Raw genomic sequence first — 16,118 nt, 5'->3', positions numbered from 1 at the left:
GAAGTGTGGGCGCTCCGGTCTACGAACAGAGGTTGTCTGTCTGTTCATTTACATCTTTACCGTTTCTTAGAAGCGTTTGGTGGTTTTCAAGTGTCCCTGGCACATCTTTTACTACGTTTCTTCTGGAGCACGTTACTGTTTTCGATACTTGTGTGACTGGAATTGTTTTCTACGTGTTCACGTTGTTCATTGCAAGTGTGTAGAAATGGAGTTGATTACTGTGCATCGATCTTGTGTCCCGCAGCCTTCGAGGCTCACGGATTAGTTCCAGTGCTGCTCTGGCATAGTCACCAGGGTTTCACATACGCACGATCGCGTCCTTCACACGTGCAAGTAGCTTGACTTCTTCCTTCCCGGTGTGGATGTGGCCCGTTTCTTCACGGTGTCCGACTGCTGTGCGAGCGCGTCCCGCGTGGCACGAGAGACCAGCGGAATCGTGGGCGGTCCTCTTGGTTTAGAGGGGCAAATATCCACTCTTCCGGCAGCATCAGGCCCGACTTTGGTCGTGGGGTTCTCACGGGTACCGCTGTCAGGCTGAGGATGTTTGTGGCCACCACTGGTGTGTGGTGTTTATTTGGAAAGGATGTTGAATTCCTCACATGCATGTTCTGAATCTGCTAAGACGGTTTTTGTGCTGAGACCGTGCATTCCGTGAGCTGATTTTTCCGTGGTTAAACCAACCTTGCATTCCTGGGGTGCTTCCCGCTTGGTCTGGGTGCATAGTCCTCTTTATACATTGCTGGATTCTGTTTGCTCATATTTTGTTGTTGATTTTGGTTTATTTATATTCTTAGGTGGTCCTATTTGTACTTTTTTCATGATTCCTTTGTGTGGTTTCAGTGTTCGGGTTACACTTGTGTTAGAGGATCAGTTGGGGATTGGCTTTTTATATTTTTTAAACTAAAAAAATTTTTTTTAAGTTTGTTTACTTTGAGAGAGACAGAACGTGAGTCGGGGAGGGGTAGAGAGAGAGAGAATCCCGAGCAGGCTCCACACTGTCAGCACGGGACCCGACATGGGACTTGAACTCTCGAAAGTGCGAGGTCATGACCTGAGGCGGTTGGCTCCTTAAAACATTGGTAAAAGCATGTGCTTCTGAGGTCCAGACCAAAGAGCCAGACGTATTCAGGGAGGTACAGGTTCTGTCCAAGCGTCTTCACCTCTGTGGTCTTCCTGCACCCAGAACGAGCAGCGTTCACGGCGTTGGTTTACCTGCGCTTGTTTCGTGTTCCGATGTTCAGCACTTCTCTATGCCTAGACGCGCGTGCCGTGAAAGATGTACGTACGTGAGAAAGTTCACACGTGTCTAATTTCATACCTTTCTCAGGTACACAGCACGGTGTTGTGCACAAGGGTGTTTCCTCGCCGAACGCTGTGTTGGCGCTCGCGGCTCGTCCGTCCAGGCGGTTCCCACTCTGCCCATAGCGTGGGACCACAGACATCCCCGACCGTGTGGGCCGAAGCCAGGCAGTGCCGTCCGGCGGAAGTGACACACATGCTGGGACCGTTCAGACCTGTCTGTCAAGGCGTGGAAACCTCGCTTATGGGGCGCCGTAAGCGTGTTGGGAAACGGAGACAATCGCGAGACCAATACTCCACGTCCCGGGACTGAAAACGTTAGAAACACGGTGAACGCCGAAGTGTTTAATTACCTGGCAAAACCCTAACGAGCGCCCTCGAGCACGGCGCGTCCCCGTGTCACATGGCGTGTGGTGCAGAGTGAGCGCCTCGTCTCTGCCTCGGCCCGTGGTCCCGCCTGACTCCACTCTGCTTCCAACATCGAACCCTTTGTGCTTCCCGCGTCGTGAAACCTCTGAGACTTCCCTTCACGTGGAGTTGGTCTCTGGGACGCATCTGAGTTTTCCGGTGCAGGCTCGCCTGTGTCGATCACCGGCCCTTGCCGAGCTCCCCGGCTGCACGCCAGGGCTCCTCGCCCCGCGGCAGTGGCCGGGCGCCTGCGGTCAGCGTCTCTGCCGGGGTCCGTCCCGTCCCGCCCGAGCCCCCGCACGCCCCGTCCCCTTCCTTCCGGAACTCGGCGAACAAGCCGCCCGATCCGTGGCTGCGGCAGGAGCCTGTGTGAATGTGCGTGTGAGTCGCTGGGCTTGACACGAGCTGAGCTCTCTCGGCCCGCTGGCTGGTGAAGAAGTCGGTTTCGGCGGTAAGAAGCAGATCTTCACGTCGTCCCCGGAGCCCCCGCGGGAAGCAGGGGGGCCTGGCGCGATGCCCTGGACTTGGTGCCCCGCGAGGACTGCGCCCCTTCTTCCTGCACACTCATAGCACTCAGCCGTGGGCACAAGCCGCAGTCTGCGTTCACCGGCCCCCTCGTCGCAGGGACACACACAGGGGCCGCTGGCCGTCGCGGTGACCCTGCGATGGGCACCACGTGTGCGCGTCATTTCACGTCATCCGTGTGCTTGGGACGAGCAGGGGTGAGCAGGCCATGCTGCAGACGCGTGTTGTCACCAGGCTCCGGTGGCGGATGTCTGACGCCTGACGTCAGATACGCAGGAAGTGGCGTTGCGGGGCCCGGCTGGTGTGCGTGTCTCCTGACTCGCGGACATTTTGTCTGGGGCGCTTCAGCGATGGCGGTTCAGCGAGACGGGCGCGTGGTCCCCCCTGGTGTGGTGGGTCTTGCCCCGTTTGGGGTTCGCGGGTCTCCGCCTTGTCGAGTGTCCTCCTTCCGTCGTCACGTCCCTCGCTGCCTCCTCTGGGACCATGTGGGAACCCGGGGCGTGTGTCCCCTCGCGTGGCCCAGAGCCCGTCCTCGAGGGCACAGGCTTTACGCGAGAGCGTCATTCTCTCCTCGTGTCTCGTAGGCGGCATCAGTCTGTGCATGGTTTTGATTTCTGGACTCGGTTCTCCTCATGCGTGCTGTGTCTGCGGTGGTCCCTTGTGTAGCGCGTGCATCTGTTGCTTCAAAGCTTTTCTCATCTCGCATCGTTTTTTAGAGTCTTTATCGAGTCGGCACGTATGAGCCTTTGCTCTGGGCTGTTCATTTCTGCTTCCTTTCGTGACTGGGAGACGAACTTACGGTTTCCCGTGAACGTCCACCAGCCTCCTGGATGACTGCTTTATGTTTTCATGTCCTCTTTACTCCCTTCTTCCAGAATAAACCTGGGCTTGTGCGTGTGCACACGTCTGCACGTGTCAGGAAGCAGACACTCAGACCTGAGCTGCGGGTGACCGGTTGGACCAGAAACGGCGTCAGCGCTGTGCAGAGTGGCGGTTCACGGCGCGTCTCCGGCCACGGTGCTCGAGCGCCAGCTCTCCCGTGACCCCCGCCAGCGCTTGCTTTCCGCACTTCCTGTCTTCAGCCGTTCTGGCGCGTGTGCGCGTGAACTTGCCGGAGCTCTATTTTCATTTCCTCACGATTACGTTGAAAACCTTCTCTTGCGTTTATTTGCGTCAGCGCACCGTCGTGTCCCTGCTCGGCGGTTTCCTGGAGGTGTAACTGAGCGCCCGACGCGGCTCACGCGCCCTGCACGCGGTCTGAGGAGCTTTGACACGCGTGCCCTGGGGCTCACGCATCCGCGTAGGAATTCTGGGGACACGCACGTTCCCAGCTCAGCACCGTTGTCATGGGTGTGTAGGCAGGGCTCAGGGTTGGCCGCTTAACGGTTTCCTCTTGACTAACGGCAGCCGTCATCTTACCTCGCGTTCCTTTCTAACTGTGCATCCCTGACGACATCCCTGCTCGTGTTACTCATGCATCTTAACTGGGCCGTCCTCTTCCCACGGAGTCGCACGGTGTCATGGACGGCGTGGACGTGGGCACTCGGGACTGGGCCATCCTCTTCCCGTGGAGTCACGCGGTGTCATGGACAGTGTGGACGCGGGCACTCAGGACCGGGCCGTCCTCTTCCCGTGGAGTCGTGCGGTGTCATAGACGGCGTGGACGTGGGCACTCGGGACCGGGCCGTCCTCTTCCCGTGGAGTCGCACGGAGTCATGGACAGTGTGGACGCGGGCACTCGGGACCGGGCCGTCCTCTTCCCGTGGAGTCTCACGGTGTCATAGACGGCGTGGACGCGGGCACTCGGGACTGGGCCGTCCTCTTCCCGTGGAGTCGTGCGGTGTCATGGACGGGGTAGTTCTAGGCTCCCGGTCGGGTGGGTGTGTGGAAGCAGTGAGCCCGCCCATCCCGTGCCGGTGTGGGCTGTGGTCTCTGTGATGCAGCGTGCTGGGGGTAGGTCCCTACAGACTTCCCCCACCTGCCGTCACTCAGGGGGCCCCCGTCGGTCCGTACGTGCCCCCGGCCTTTACCGTGCACGGTCATGACGTGGCGCTGACGTCTGGGCAGTGCTGTCCTGCAAGTGTTGATGTGCTGGTGTGGCTCTTTCTTCATCTGTAGCCGTGGACTCAGACTGGTGGCCATCCCACGGTGGCAGCAGCCGTGATAAACCCCGTTTCATCAAAAACACCATCGTCTCCGCTTTACGTGCCCTCGGGTTCCGGCTTCTAGTGGCTCGCGGGGGCTTAAATCTCATCTCGGTTCACGACTGGGGTCTCCCGCCGTCCGTCCCTGGAATTTCTGGTCTGCTTTGCTGTCGGGCCGGCCTCATCCACTTTCTCGGGAAGCGCTCCTTACCAGTCTGTGTTCCGGAACTGTGTGTTTGGGATCAGTTTCGCTCCCTGAATATTCTGCACGGGACCCACTTGGGGTCACCCTTGTTTCTTTCTGGGAAGGTTACGTCAAATTCCTCACCACAGTTTCCTTCCCCTGTGCGCTTAGTAGACCGAGGACCTTGACGTGTCCTCACGTGAGACTTGAGGGCGTGCGTCCCACGTGTCCGTGCAGGCGCGTCAGGTGCTAAGCTGCTGCGATAAGACCCAGCGTGTCAGAAGCCGTAGTGAGGCCGCCCTGGCACGTGCAGTCCAGCGCGTGTGTCTCCCGTGTGCGTGCTGAACCACGTCGGCCACACGGCCTGGTTTTCCTGGTCTTTTCCCAGGACCGCCGTTCCGCTTCCGGGGTTGTTTTTGTGGCCGCGTTCGGCCACACTGGCTTCCGGCCTTCTCGGGATGGCTCCCTGCCTTCGGCTCCCTCCGGGATCGCCGCGTTCTCGCCGCTTCGTGCACGAGGCTGCTCCGGCCTGCTGTGGCCTTACTGACGTTCGTGTGCGGTGCCGTGACCTTCCTCGTAGACACGGCTTTACGGGCGTCTCGCGCATCAGTGTGCCGTGCGTCTCTCTCTTTCTCATCCGGCATTAACTAGCTTGCGCTGTGTTTTCCACTCTGTTCTGGGGCCGCCTCGCGGGGATAACAGAGACCCCAGGGTGAGGGGCCGAGTCTCCTTACGTGACGCGTCTTCTTGTTTGGACTTGTTCATAAGCTGGTTTTCTGTCGGTGGCGTCGTAGAGGTGACGGCTGCCGTTCGTTTCAGAAAGTTAACAGAGCGTCCTGAGGGGCGGTGTCGGCCGCGGCCAGCGCCTGAGGGCCAACCTTCTGGCTGTGGGGCTGGTTGGCAGCAGGACGGGCCGGCACGACCTGGGAACGTGTGCGCGGAGGGCCCCCCTCACAGGAGAGCGCAGAGCTTCGTGGGCGCAGACCGCCTCGGGGACGGACTCACGGAGCCGGGAGACGCCTCGGGCCGTCAGCCCCGGTCCCGACTGCCGCGAATGTCCCCACATCCGCGTGGCCACCACCCAGAGCGAGCCTCCAGATGTTCCTGGCACCACGGACAGTTCCCTCCGGCCGCTCCCTGTCAGCCCTCCAGCCCTCTTCTGGACGGTCTCCTCCATCACCTGTCGTGACTCGGGCGGCCCTGCGTCCCCTCCGTGCGCCGCCGCCTCCGTGCGCCGCCGCCTCCGTGCGATGCCTCGACACCTGCGCCAGGCAGCGTTGGCTCGGGTGTACCCAAAACACGCGGGTGCTTCTGTGTGGTCCCCACGCTCTCCTCCGCGATCCGGCTCCAAGGCAGCACCCCCAAGGGGGTGGGTGTGCAGACTGTTCGTGCAGGGCCCTGCTCGCGGACACCTGGCCGCTTCCGTGCGGGCCGCCCTGATCCCTCCTCGCACGGTTCCTGGCGTCTGCGTCACGAGCCCTGAGGCGGAGCGCGTGTTCGCAGGCGCACGGGCGTGTGCGCGTCCCGTTCTCAGAGTGACTGCTTGTTCGGGCTGACGCGCGGCCGCGGCGGCCTTTGGCCCCTTGACTGGCCCTTCCGGAACATGCCGCCCGTGGCTGTGGTCAGACGCTCACGTTGCCGCCAGTGGGTTCCGTTCCCTCGTGTGACGGCATCTCCCGGCAGACGGTGCTGACGTGAAGCTGACGCGGGCCTCCTTCCGGGGCCGAGGGTGCTCCGCGTCCTGTGTGGGGAGTCTGTCTTCGCAGCTCCAGGACCAGGCTGACCCGCTCGCCACGTGTTCCCGCGGAGGGTTTCCGGCCGTGGCGGTCCCGTTCCGGACGGGGACCCGTCGCACGCTGCTCGTGGCGCAGCGTGAGGGCGGCTTTCCCGGTGGCGCGGCACTCCCGTTGGAGCCCACTCGTTGCCCCCGAACCGCGGGATCCGTTGCCGGGTTCCGATCTGTTCCCCACTCTGTTCCCTGCGGCCGGCGGGTCCCTCTTGGCCCAGATGCGCCTGGGTCATGCACGTCACTCAGCAGTAAGCCTGCAAAGCCCTCCGTGTCCCCACAGCAGCTTCAAAGGAGCTTCCCTGTCCCACAGACACCCGCTGCGTGCTTGCTGGCCTCGCGTCGAGCCCGTGGGTCGCTCGTTCCGGGAACCGGCGTCGGCTCGTCCACCGCGGGGGCCCGGCACGGGGTCCTCGGTGTCCCGGCAAAGATCTGTGCCCGGCTCTGTGCACACGTGACACCGTGTGGGGTGCGCGCTTGACGGGTTTCTGGATGCGTTTCGCACACGGCGCTGCGGACGAGTTCGTTTTCCGGTTGTTGCCAGCGTGTGGGCCCAGAACGGCCTCGCGGACACGGTGCTTGCACCTGGCGACGTGGCTGCGCTTCGGCCCGGGCGCGTCCTCACTGCCCTCCGAGTCCCTCCGCGTTCCCGCACGCCCTGCCACACGTTTGTGACTTCCACACTCTCGGGGCCTCCTGTGAGGCCTGTCTTCTCCGGCCGCGGCGCCTGGCTGGGCCGGCCTGCAGCACCGGTGCCCTGGCTCGGGTCCCGGCTCAGGCACGGGGCCTGCACGCGTCACCCTGGCACGTGACGTGAGCCGCGGGCCTTCTGTGGATTCCCTTCATCGCGGTAAGTGTTCCTGTGGCAGCTGGCTGGCCCAGGCTGTGGCGTGCGTGACTCTCGGTCTCAGGGCTGTGCGTTCGCGCCCCACACTGGGGGTAGACGTTACAAAAAAACATTAAAAGAAGAAGGTACGTCTCTGTTCTTAGTTTCTCCGTGTGCTGTTTCTTCATCGCTGTTTAATGGCCGAGTTCAATCTGTTCACGATGCGTTTTCTGTAGGATTTCTGCATTACTGATCGCGATGGACAACCGGCTCCTAATGCTCCTTGCGTTCCTGACCCACGTCAGTGTATGTGCAGCCCTCGTAACGAGAATTAGCACATGCCCCTTACGTTCAGTCTCTGGAACAGTTTGTGTGCGGTGCATGTGGTTTCTTCCACAAATATTTCAACAAGCTCATTGGCGGACTTTTGGGGCCCGGACTTTTCTTTGTGGGAAAGTTTGGAGTTAAGGCTTGTTTTTTTGCAGCTGCATAGAACTGTTCAGACCTTTTCTTGTGTCCGTTTGGTTAGACCCCTGGATCCGGGAGTCTGTGCGTATCCCCAAAGCTGTGGCACGTGTTGGCGTGAAGTCATTGGTATCCCGCGCTTCCTGCCTTTCTGTCGCCTGTGGGAACTGCCGTGACAGCGGACATTCGTGACTTGTGTTTTCTTTAGTTCTTGACGAGTTTTTCTGAGGGGCGTTACGGTCTTTTTTAGATCTTCAAAGAACCGACTTTCGGTTTTGCTGATTTTCCGTATTAAGATATTTGCTCTCTTTCGTCTTCATTTCTGCCTGTTCTGTGTTTCTTCTTTTGTTTGCTTTTTTGCAGTAGGAGCTTGGATTGCCGGCGTTTAGCCTTCTGTGCTGCTGCGCGGGCCGAACGCCCCTGTCAGTGCTCCTTTGGTGAATCCGATGGACGGCGTTTTCACTGTTGCATTTCGGAGCCCTTCCTAATTTACGCTGTCTGTCCTATCATCCGTGTTTATCATGAGCTGTTTCTAGACGTGCAGAGTTTGGGCACCTGCTGGTTGCCTGCCGGTAGGCTGTGTGCTGGTCAGGGGGTGGTCCGTTCCCCGTCCTCGAGCTGCCTTCCCGTCACCCGATGGACAGATGCTGTCCCTGGTGCACGGGGAACCGTGTGTTTCGCGGCTCACTGGAGCTTGTGTGTGCAGGGCTCATGGGCTTCCAGAGGGGTCTTGGCGCAGCAGAAGTTGTCTGCGTTGTCCCCGTGGGAGCGCGGGGTGTGGTGGCTGCGGTGGGGGCCCGGGAGGCACTGACCGCCCGCTTGTGCCCCCGTCCCATAGGCCTGCGGCTGCCCGCTGTACTGGAAGGGACCGCTCTTCTGCAGTGCCGGGGGAGAGCGCACGGGCTCCGTGTCCGTGCACAAGTTCGTCGCCATGTGGAGAAAGTGAGTCCCAGGCGGGAGCACCGGGGGCGGGTGTCGGGAGGGGGGACGTCACGGGCCCGGGCTCCTGCGGCCGAGATGGCGAGAGCAGGGGGCTGACTCCAGGGTGGGGGGCCCGGCGTCCGTCCGCCGCCCACGTCTGGGGGGGGCCTCGTGGACGTGGCGTGGGGGGACCGCCGGCATGTCCTCTGTCGCTGCAGGATCCTCCAGAACTGTCACGACGACGCGGCCAAGTTCGTCCACCTGCTCATGAATCCCGGCTGTCACTACCTGGTGCAGGAGGACTTCGTCCCCTTCCTACAGGTGCGCCCCACGTCTGCGCCGCAGGCACCTTCTCCCCTCCTCACGGCTCTGCCCCTGCCTCCGCGCCGCGTGCCAGCTGCGAGACGGGGCTCCCTTTCCTCAGCGTAGCGCGTTCCACACACACGGCTCGGGGACCCGCCCCTTCGAGCACGCGTCGCTGGCGGGACCGCGCGTGCCCCGCGCGGTGCGAGCGTGTGTGAGTGGCGGGGCCGTGGAGGGGGGAGTCCAGCCCCTGGCGGGCTCTCCTGCGGCGTAGGCACTGGCTGTGGTGTTCCAGAACGTCCTCCGCGCGCGGCGCTCCGCTCCCCTCCCCTCCACGCCCGTGCAGGGCGTCGGGCAGCCTGAGCGCGGTCCTCAAGCATGGGCGGTTCTCGCGTCGCAGCATTTTCCACGCGGCCCTTCCCGGTAGCGCCCTCATCCCCGCAGACGTGACCTGAAGGCTCCCGTGGGTGCCGCTCGGAAGTGAGGGTGTCGCACGCGTGCCGCTGCGTGGGGGCCGTTCCGTGTTTGTCCCGTCGGGTCTCAGCTGCTGGGGACAGGTGCCGTGCGGGCTCCCGGGAACCGGCCGTGGTCTCCGAGCCCGTGGGCTGAGGCAGCGACACGCTCACGCCGCCGCCACGCCTGGCGGGCGTCCGTGCGGAAGCCGTGGGGGCACGCGGCAGACGGGCTCCGGGGCTCGGCGGGCACGGTGCGCGTCCCCCACCTCCGTCTTGTCTCGCGTGCGCAGGACGTGGTGAACACGCACCCGGGCCTGGCCTTCCTGAAGGAGGCGTCTGAGTTCCACTCCCGCTACATCACCACCGTGAGTACACGGACACAGTCCGCTGCCCCCGGGTGCCCGGGCCGTGGCCCTTCCGACCCCGGCTCTCTCACCTGTGAATAAGGCGTCGGCACCGTCTCCCCGGTGGGTCCCGGGCGAGGGGCACTGAGAGGCGGAGGTCCCGTCTGTGGGCACGGAGCACCGCGAGCGTGGGAAGCGCCTCCCGGGTCTTGCCACACGTCCAGCAGTGAGACTCTAGCACGCGGGAGGGGGCGTCCCCGAGACCTGTCTGCTCTCCCTCCCTGGGCGGGAGAGGGCTGGGCTGGGGCCGCTGAGCCTGGGAGGACGTCTCAGCTCTGGGACGGCACTTACCTGCTCTTGGAAGCGTCGTGGCCAGGGGCCGGCCTGCCCGGGAGGCAGGGGACTCACTGCCCGGCCCTGTCCCCAGCCCCTGGGCACATGAGAGGGCGGCCTGGGACGAAGGGCCTGGCCCTCGCCCGCCCGCCAGCCAGCACTCTCCTCCCGAGCGGGCTCCCCTCTCCCCAGTGCCTGAGCCTGGCTTGCGGGTGGGCTTTCTGGCCGGGTACACACGCACGTTCTGTGACACAGGATGTGCACGAGAGGAGCTCTGTGTTTGCCTGGGGAGGCCACACGCCATCCTGTCCTGGTTCCCCTGTCACTGGCATCAGGGGTCATCGTGAAGGGAAGGTGACCGCAGTTGTGAGTGGTAACCAAGGACGCTGGGTGCCGAACACGCACAAGGCTTTGTATGTGCACCCTTCACGCACAGTCTGTTCTCAGGTCAGGGACAGGTGAGGGATGTCTTGGGACAAAGGCAAGTGGTAGGTGTCCTGGGACGAGGACAGGTGAGGGCAGGTGAGGGATATCCTGGGACGAGGACGAGTGAGACAGGTGAGGGATGTCCTGGGACGAGGACAGGTGAGGACAGGTGAGGGATGTCCTGGGACCAGGACAGGTGAGGGGTGTCCTGGGACGAGGACAGGTGACGACAGGTGAGAGATGTCCTGGGACGAGGACAGGTGACAGGTGACGGATGTCCTGGGATGAGGACAGGTGAGGACAGGTGAGGGGATGTCCTGGGACGAGGACAGGTGACGACAGGTGACGGATGTCCTGGGTGAGGACAGGTGAGGACCGGCCGTCCCCATCTGGGATTCGGAGCCGAGCCTGGTGTGCAGCCCTCTCCGGCCTTCCGCTGACGCTCCCGACCCGGTGGCGAGTTGCGTTTGTGGACGTGGTCGGAGCGGGTCGTTCCCTGAGCGCGCCGTGAGGACTCCTGGCCTTCCGGGAAGTCCTGACCACGGCCCCATCCCAGCTCAGGTGCGTCCGTCGCCCGCACGGGCCCACCTGAGCGGGCCGGGCCGCTGCTAGTGGGCGGACAGACCCCGTGGCCCCCCTGGCGCCTCCCCGTGGCCCAGAAGCGCGCCCCTCCCTGACGCGGCTGTCGGGCACGTGCAGGGCGGGGCCTCGGCCGGAGACACGGGGTCCTGCGTCGCCGGGGGTCCGGGCGCTCCGCTGACGGCCTTTCCCCCGCAGGTCATACAGAGGATCTTCTACACCGTCAACAGGTCCTGGTCGGGGAGGATCACGTGTGCGGAGCTCCGGAGAAGCACGTTCCTGCAGGTAGGCGGCCGGCCAGCAGGGACGCAGGGCCTCCGTGCGCCCATTCTTCAGACCCATCTGCCTTTCCGTCTGCCATCTTGCGTTCTGGTCCTCCTCCGTCCTCCTCCGTCCTCCTCCACCCAACCTAGACCCTCCTCCCTCCATCCTCCACCCTCCTCCCTCCATCCTCCACCCTTCTCCGTGCACCCTGCATCCATCCTCCACCCTCCTCCACCCATCCTCCGACCCTCCTCCCTCCATCCTCCACCCTCCTCCCTCCATCCTCCACCCTCCTCCCTCCATCCTCCGACCCTCCTCCCTCCATCCTCCACCCTCCTCCCTCCATCCTCCGACCCTCCTCCCTCCATCCTCCACCCTCCTCCCTCCATCCTCAACCCTTCTCCGTGCACCCTGCATCCATTCTCCACCCTCCTCCACCCATCCTCTGACCCTCCTCCCTCCATCCTCCACCCTCCTCCCTCCATCCTCAACCCTTCTCCGTGCACCCTGCATCCATCCTCCACCCTCCTCCACCCATCCTCCACCCTCCTCCCTCCATCCTCAACCCTTCTCCGTGCACCCTGCATCCATCCTCCACCCTCCTCCACCCATCCTCCGACCCTCCTCCCTCCATTCTCCACTCTCCTCCCTCCATCCTCAACCCTTCTCCGTGCACCCTGCATCCATCCTCCACCCTCCTCCACCCATCCTCCACCCTCCTCCCTCCATCCTCAACCCTTCTCCGTGCACCCTGCATCCATCCTCCACCCTCCTCCACCCATCCTCCGACCCTCCTCCCTCCATCCTCCACCCTCCTCCCTCCATCCTCAACCCTTCTCCGTGCACCCTGCATCCATCCTCCACCCTCCTCCACCCATCCTCCGACCCTCCTCCCTCCATCCTCCACCCTCCTCCCTCCATCCTCAACCCTTCTCCGTGCACCCTGCATCCATCCTCCACCCTCCTCCACCCATCCTCCGACCCTCCTCCCTCCATCCTCCACCCTCCTCCACCCATCCTCAACCCTTCTCCGTGCACCCTGCATCCATTCTCCACCCTCCTCCACCCATTCTCTGACCCTCCTCTCTCCATCCTCCACCCTCCTCCACCCATCCTCCGACCCTCCTCCCTCCACCCTCCTCCCTCCTCCCTCCATCCTCAACCCTTCTCCGTGCACCCTGCATCCATTCTCCACCCTCCTCCACCCATTCTCTGACCCTCCTCTCTCCATCCTCCACCCTCCTCCACCCATCCTCCGACCCTCCTCCCTCCACCCTCCTCCCTCCTCCCTCCATCCTCAACCCTTCTCCGTGCACCCTGCATCCATTCTCCACCCTCCTCCACCCATCCTCCGACCCTTCTCCCTCCTCCCTCCACCCTCCTCCCTCCATCCTCAACCCTTCTCCGTGCACCCTGCATCCATCCTCCACCCTCCTCCACCCATCCTCCGACCCTCCTCCCTCCATCCTCCACCCTCCTCCCTCCATCCTCAACCCTTCTCCGTGCACCCTGCATCCATTCTCCACCCTCCTCCACCCATCCTCCGACCCTCCTCCCTCCTCCCTCCACCCTCCACCCTCCTCCCTCCTCCCTCCATCCATCCTCCACCTTTCCGTTCTCCCTCCACCGTTCTTCCGTCATTCTGTTGTTCCGTTCTTCATCCTCCACCCTCTACCCAACCGTCTACCCAGCGACCTCCCAGCATCCATTGCAGGACCGTGGGAACTGGGGTGCGGGGTGCTCTCCTCACTCGGGTTCTACGGACGTGTGGACGTTAGTGAGGACGGGGCTGACCCGTCCTCATCGGGAGGCCGCAGCGGTGAGAGCGTGGACGCCCGCAGGGACTGCCTCTCGCAGCCAGCGGCAGCCGCGCCGAGTCTCGGGCCAGACCCTCGCCTGGGTGGGCTCCCGACCCGGGTGCCGTGCTCCCACCCCTCGGGCCCGTTGTGACGTGAGCCGCCCGGCGGTCCCACCCACGAGGGGCCCCCTCCCGTGGGGATCGCGCCGAGAGGAGGGTAGCAGGTTCGTTGGGTTTGCGTCGGCAGAACGTGGCGCTCTTGGAGGAGGAAGCAGACATCAACCAGCTGACGGAGTATTTCTCGTACGAGCACTTCTATGTGATTTACTGCAAGTTCTGGGAGCTGGACACGGACCACGACCTTCTCATCGATTCCCAGGACCTGGCCCGGCACAATGACCACGGTGAGCTCGCGGCCCGCGTGGGACAAGGGTGCCCACGAGCGCCGGCCCCTCGGGTACTCGGCTCTGGCCGCTGCCGCTGGCCATGGCCGCCTCCCCCGGGCCTGTGGCCCAAGGCCTAAAACCGCCTTCCTCTCCCGTTCACCTCTCCTGTCTCTGGGAGTGGTCTGTGGTTGCGGGACACACACGGGAGACGCGGGACGTGCACGCGTGAGACAGGAACACACTTGGCACTTGCAGGGCGTTTGTGAGACACGGACATACGTGCGACCCGCAGCGCACATGGGATATGGAGACACACGGGACGCTCGGGGCACAATACGTGAGACGGGCAGACACGGGGGACGTGAAGGGCACCCACGGGGTAGACACGGGACGTGCGGGGCACAGCACTAGAGACGGGGACACACGTGGGACACATGCACACGGAAGACGGCAGCACGTGGACACGCGGGGGGCCGACCTGCCCACGTAAGCCGGCCCCACCTGTGAGAGCGTTGGGGCCCACAGGGTTGTCTGACGTGGGCAGTGGCAGCCAGGCAGAGGGGGTTGGAGGTGACTCCGTCCTCTGCAGCCACAAGGTACGTTTCCTTCGAGGCTCCATGTTTTCAGTCTCTGGATCTCCACATCCAAGTGAGAGGGCATATTTCCTGGGGCTGCCATAGCACAGGGTCTAAGGCAATAGAACGGGATCCTGTTTTTGTCTGAAGACCCAAACTCCAGAGTCAAGGAATTTACGAAGCAGCGATGCCCAGGACGGCTGTGCAGAAGTTTCCACACAAACCGGGGCCATCCCGCGGCAGGAAGTTCTCCTCCCCCACTTCTGCAGACCACAGTCTGAGATCCAGGCAGGGCTGCTGAGATCCAGGCAGGGCCGGGCCGCTGAGATCCAGGCAGGGCAGGACCCCTGGGATTCAGGCAAGGGAGGACCACTGAGATCCAGGCAGGGAAGGGCCGCTGAGATCCAGGAAGGGCAAGACCATTGAATCCAGGAGGGGCAGGGCCACTGGGATCCAGGAAGGGCAGCGCTGCTGAGATCCAGGCAGGGCAGGGCCGCTGAGACCCAGGCAGGGCAGGGCCGCTGAGATCCAGGCAGGGCAGGGCCGCTGAGATCCAGGCAGGGCAGGGCCGCTGAGATCCAGGAGGAGCAGGACCACTGAGGTCTAGGCAGGGCTGGGCCAATGAGATCCAGGCAGGGCAGGGCCCCTGAGATCCAGGCAGGGAAGGACCCCTGAGATCCAGGAGGGACAGGGCCGCTGAGATCCAGGCAGGGCAGGGCCGCTGAGATCCAGGCAGGGCAGGGGTGTTGGGATCCAGGAGGGGCAGGGCCACCGAGATCCAGGTTGGCAGGGCTGTGCTCCCTCCAGAGGCTCCAGGGGGAGGGTCCTTCCTGCCTGTTGCAACTTTTGAGGCTCCAGGCGTCCCTGGACTCGTGGCCGCGTCCCTCCCGTCTCTGCCTCCGCCTTCACATGGCTTCTCCTCTGTGTCTGCGTCTCTCTTCTGTCTCTTACGAGGACGCTCATTGTCTTTAGGGCCGTCTTGATCATTTAGGGTGAGCTCGTTTCAGGTCTTTCACTTAATCACGTCTGCAAACACCTGTTGCCAATTAAGGACCCGCGTCCGGATGCCAGGAACCAGCATGCAGGCGTGTGTTTTGGGGAGACACAGTTGAGCCTCTTGTAGCATCCGGTCATTTCGTATCAGGGCGACGTTCATCAGCGTAGCATGAATTGGGAGACGTGGCAGACGCTGTCTTCGTTTCCCTGTCTTGTGGGCACGGTGCTTGGAACGGGCTGCTCTGGGCCCCACCCCCGTTCGTTTTCGGAGCCACGCCTCCCAGGACCCCAGAATGACCCTGTCAGCGGAGGTGGGGTTTTTGAAAAGAGGGGATTAAGGTAAAATGGGGTCGGTCGAGTGGGCCCTGATCCCATGGGGCTGGCGTCCTTACGAGAAGAGGGGTCGAGGACACAGGCACGCACAGAGGGGTGACCGCGTGAGGACACGGGGCGAAGACGGCGTCTGCACGCCCAGGAGACAGGCCTCAGGAGGAAGCAGCCCTGGGAGAGGATGAATGTGTGTCATTGGAGCTCCCGGCTCAGTGCCGGGTCGGGCCCGGCACCTCTGCTGACCGATGCGGTCACCTCCCCTCTGTCAGGGGTCAGCCGGTCACCTCCCCTCTGTCAGGGGTCAGCTGGACGCGTTTGGTTTTGATCACGAAGGGAGAGAGTTGGGAGCCGGGGCACCTGGAAGCGGGAATAGACACGTGTTGGCTCCTCCCGGCACGTTTCTTCTCGGAGCCCCCGGGTCGGCTTTCCACTCGCGCGGCTTGGATTTGGGCTCCGTCCTGGGGACGGCACGCCGGGGAGGACACGTGCGGGACTCGGGCCCTCTGTGGCACCCCCGCCCGGCCCGGGTCTCGGCGTTCGTGGCCCGAGCCCGCCCGGCCGGCCCCGCTCGCGTGAGGTCGGGCCATGACCGCGGGCGTGCGCACGCGGCTCACGGCCCGATTCCGTTCCCACAGCTCTGTCCACCAAGATGATCGAGAGGATATTCTCAGGGGCGGTGACCAGGTACGTGTCACAGCCACCGCTTCTTGGGCTTTCTGGTGCTTGCGGCCCGTGTTCTGAGCCCTGTGTCCCGTTCTGTCTCGTTCGCTG

The 16,118-nt window shown here is 63.2% G+C and overlaps 1 protein-coding gene across 4 annotated transcripts in view; it reads left to right on the top strand.

The window, feature by feature from the left end:
* Positions 1-16,118, top strand: part of PPP2R3B (protein phosphatase 2 regulatory subunit B''beta) — a 59,286-nt gene that overhangs the window by 36,559 nt on the left and 6,609 nt on the right. For all 4 annotated transcript variants that reach the window (XM_042974544.1, XM_042974547.1, XM_042974546.1 and 1 more), the window contains exons 3-8: positions 8,476-8,579; positions 8,777-8,879; positions 9,607-9,681; positions 11,197-11,283; positions 13,308-13,464; positions 15,983-16,031. In XM_042974544.1, the coding sequence (XP_042830478.1) occupies positions 8,476-8,579; positions 8,777-8,879; positions 9,607-9,681; positions 11,197-11,283; positions 13,308-13,464; positions 15,983-16,031 (575 nt within the window). The remainder of the gene's footprint in view (positions 1-8,475; positions 8,580-8,776; positions 8,880-9,606; positions 9,682-11,196; positions 11,284-13,307; positions 13,465-15,982; positions 16,032-16,118) is intronic.

This window comes from Panthera tigris, chromosome X (assembly GCF_018350195.1).
Source record: "Panthera tigris isolate Pti1 chromosome X, P.tigris_Pti1_mat1.1, whole genome shotgun sequence".
In the NCBI taxonomy this organism is placed as follows: Eukaryota; Metazoa; Chordata; class Mammalia; order Carnivora; family Felidae; genus Panthera; species Panthera tigris.
The sequence above is the reverse complement of the archived record's forward strand: the minus strand, read 5'-3'. Positions and strand labels throughout refer to the sequence as shown.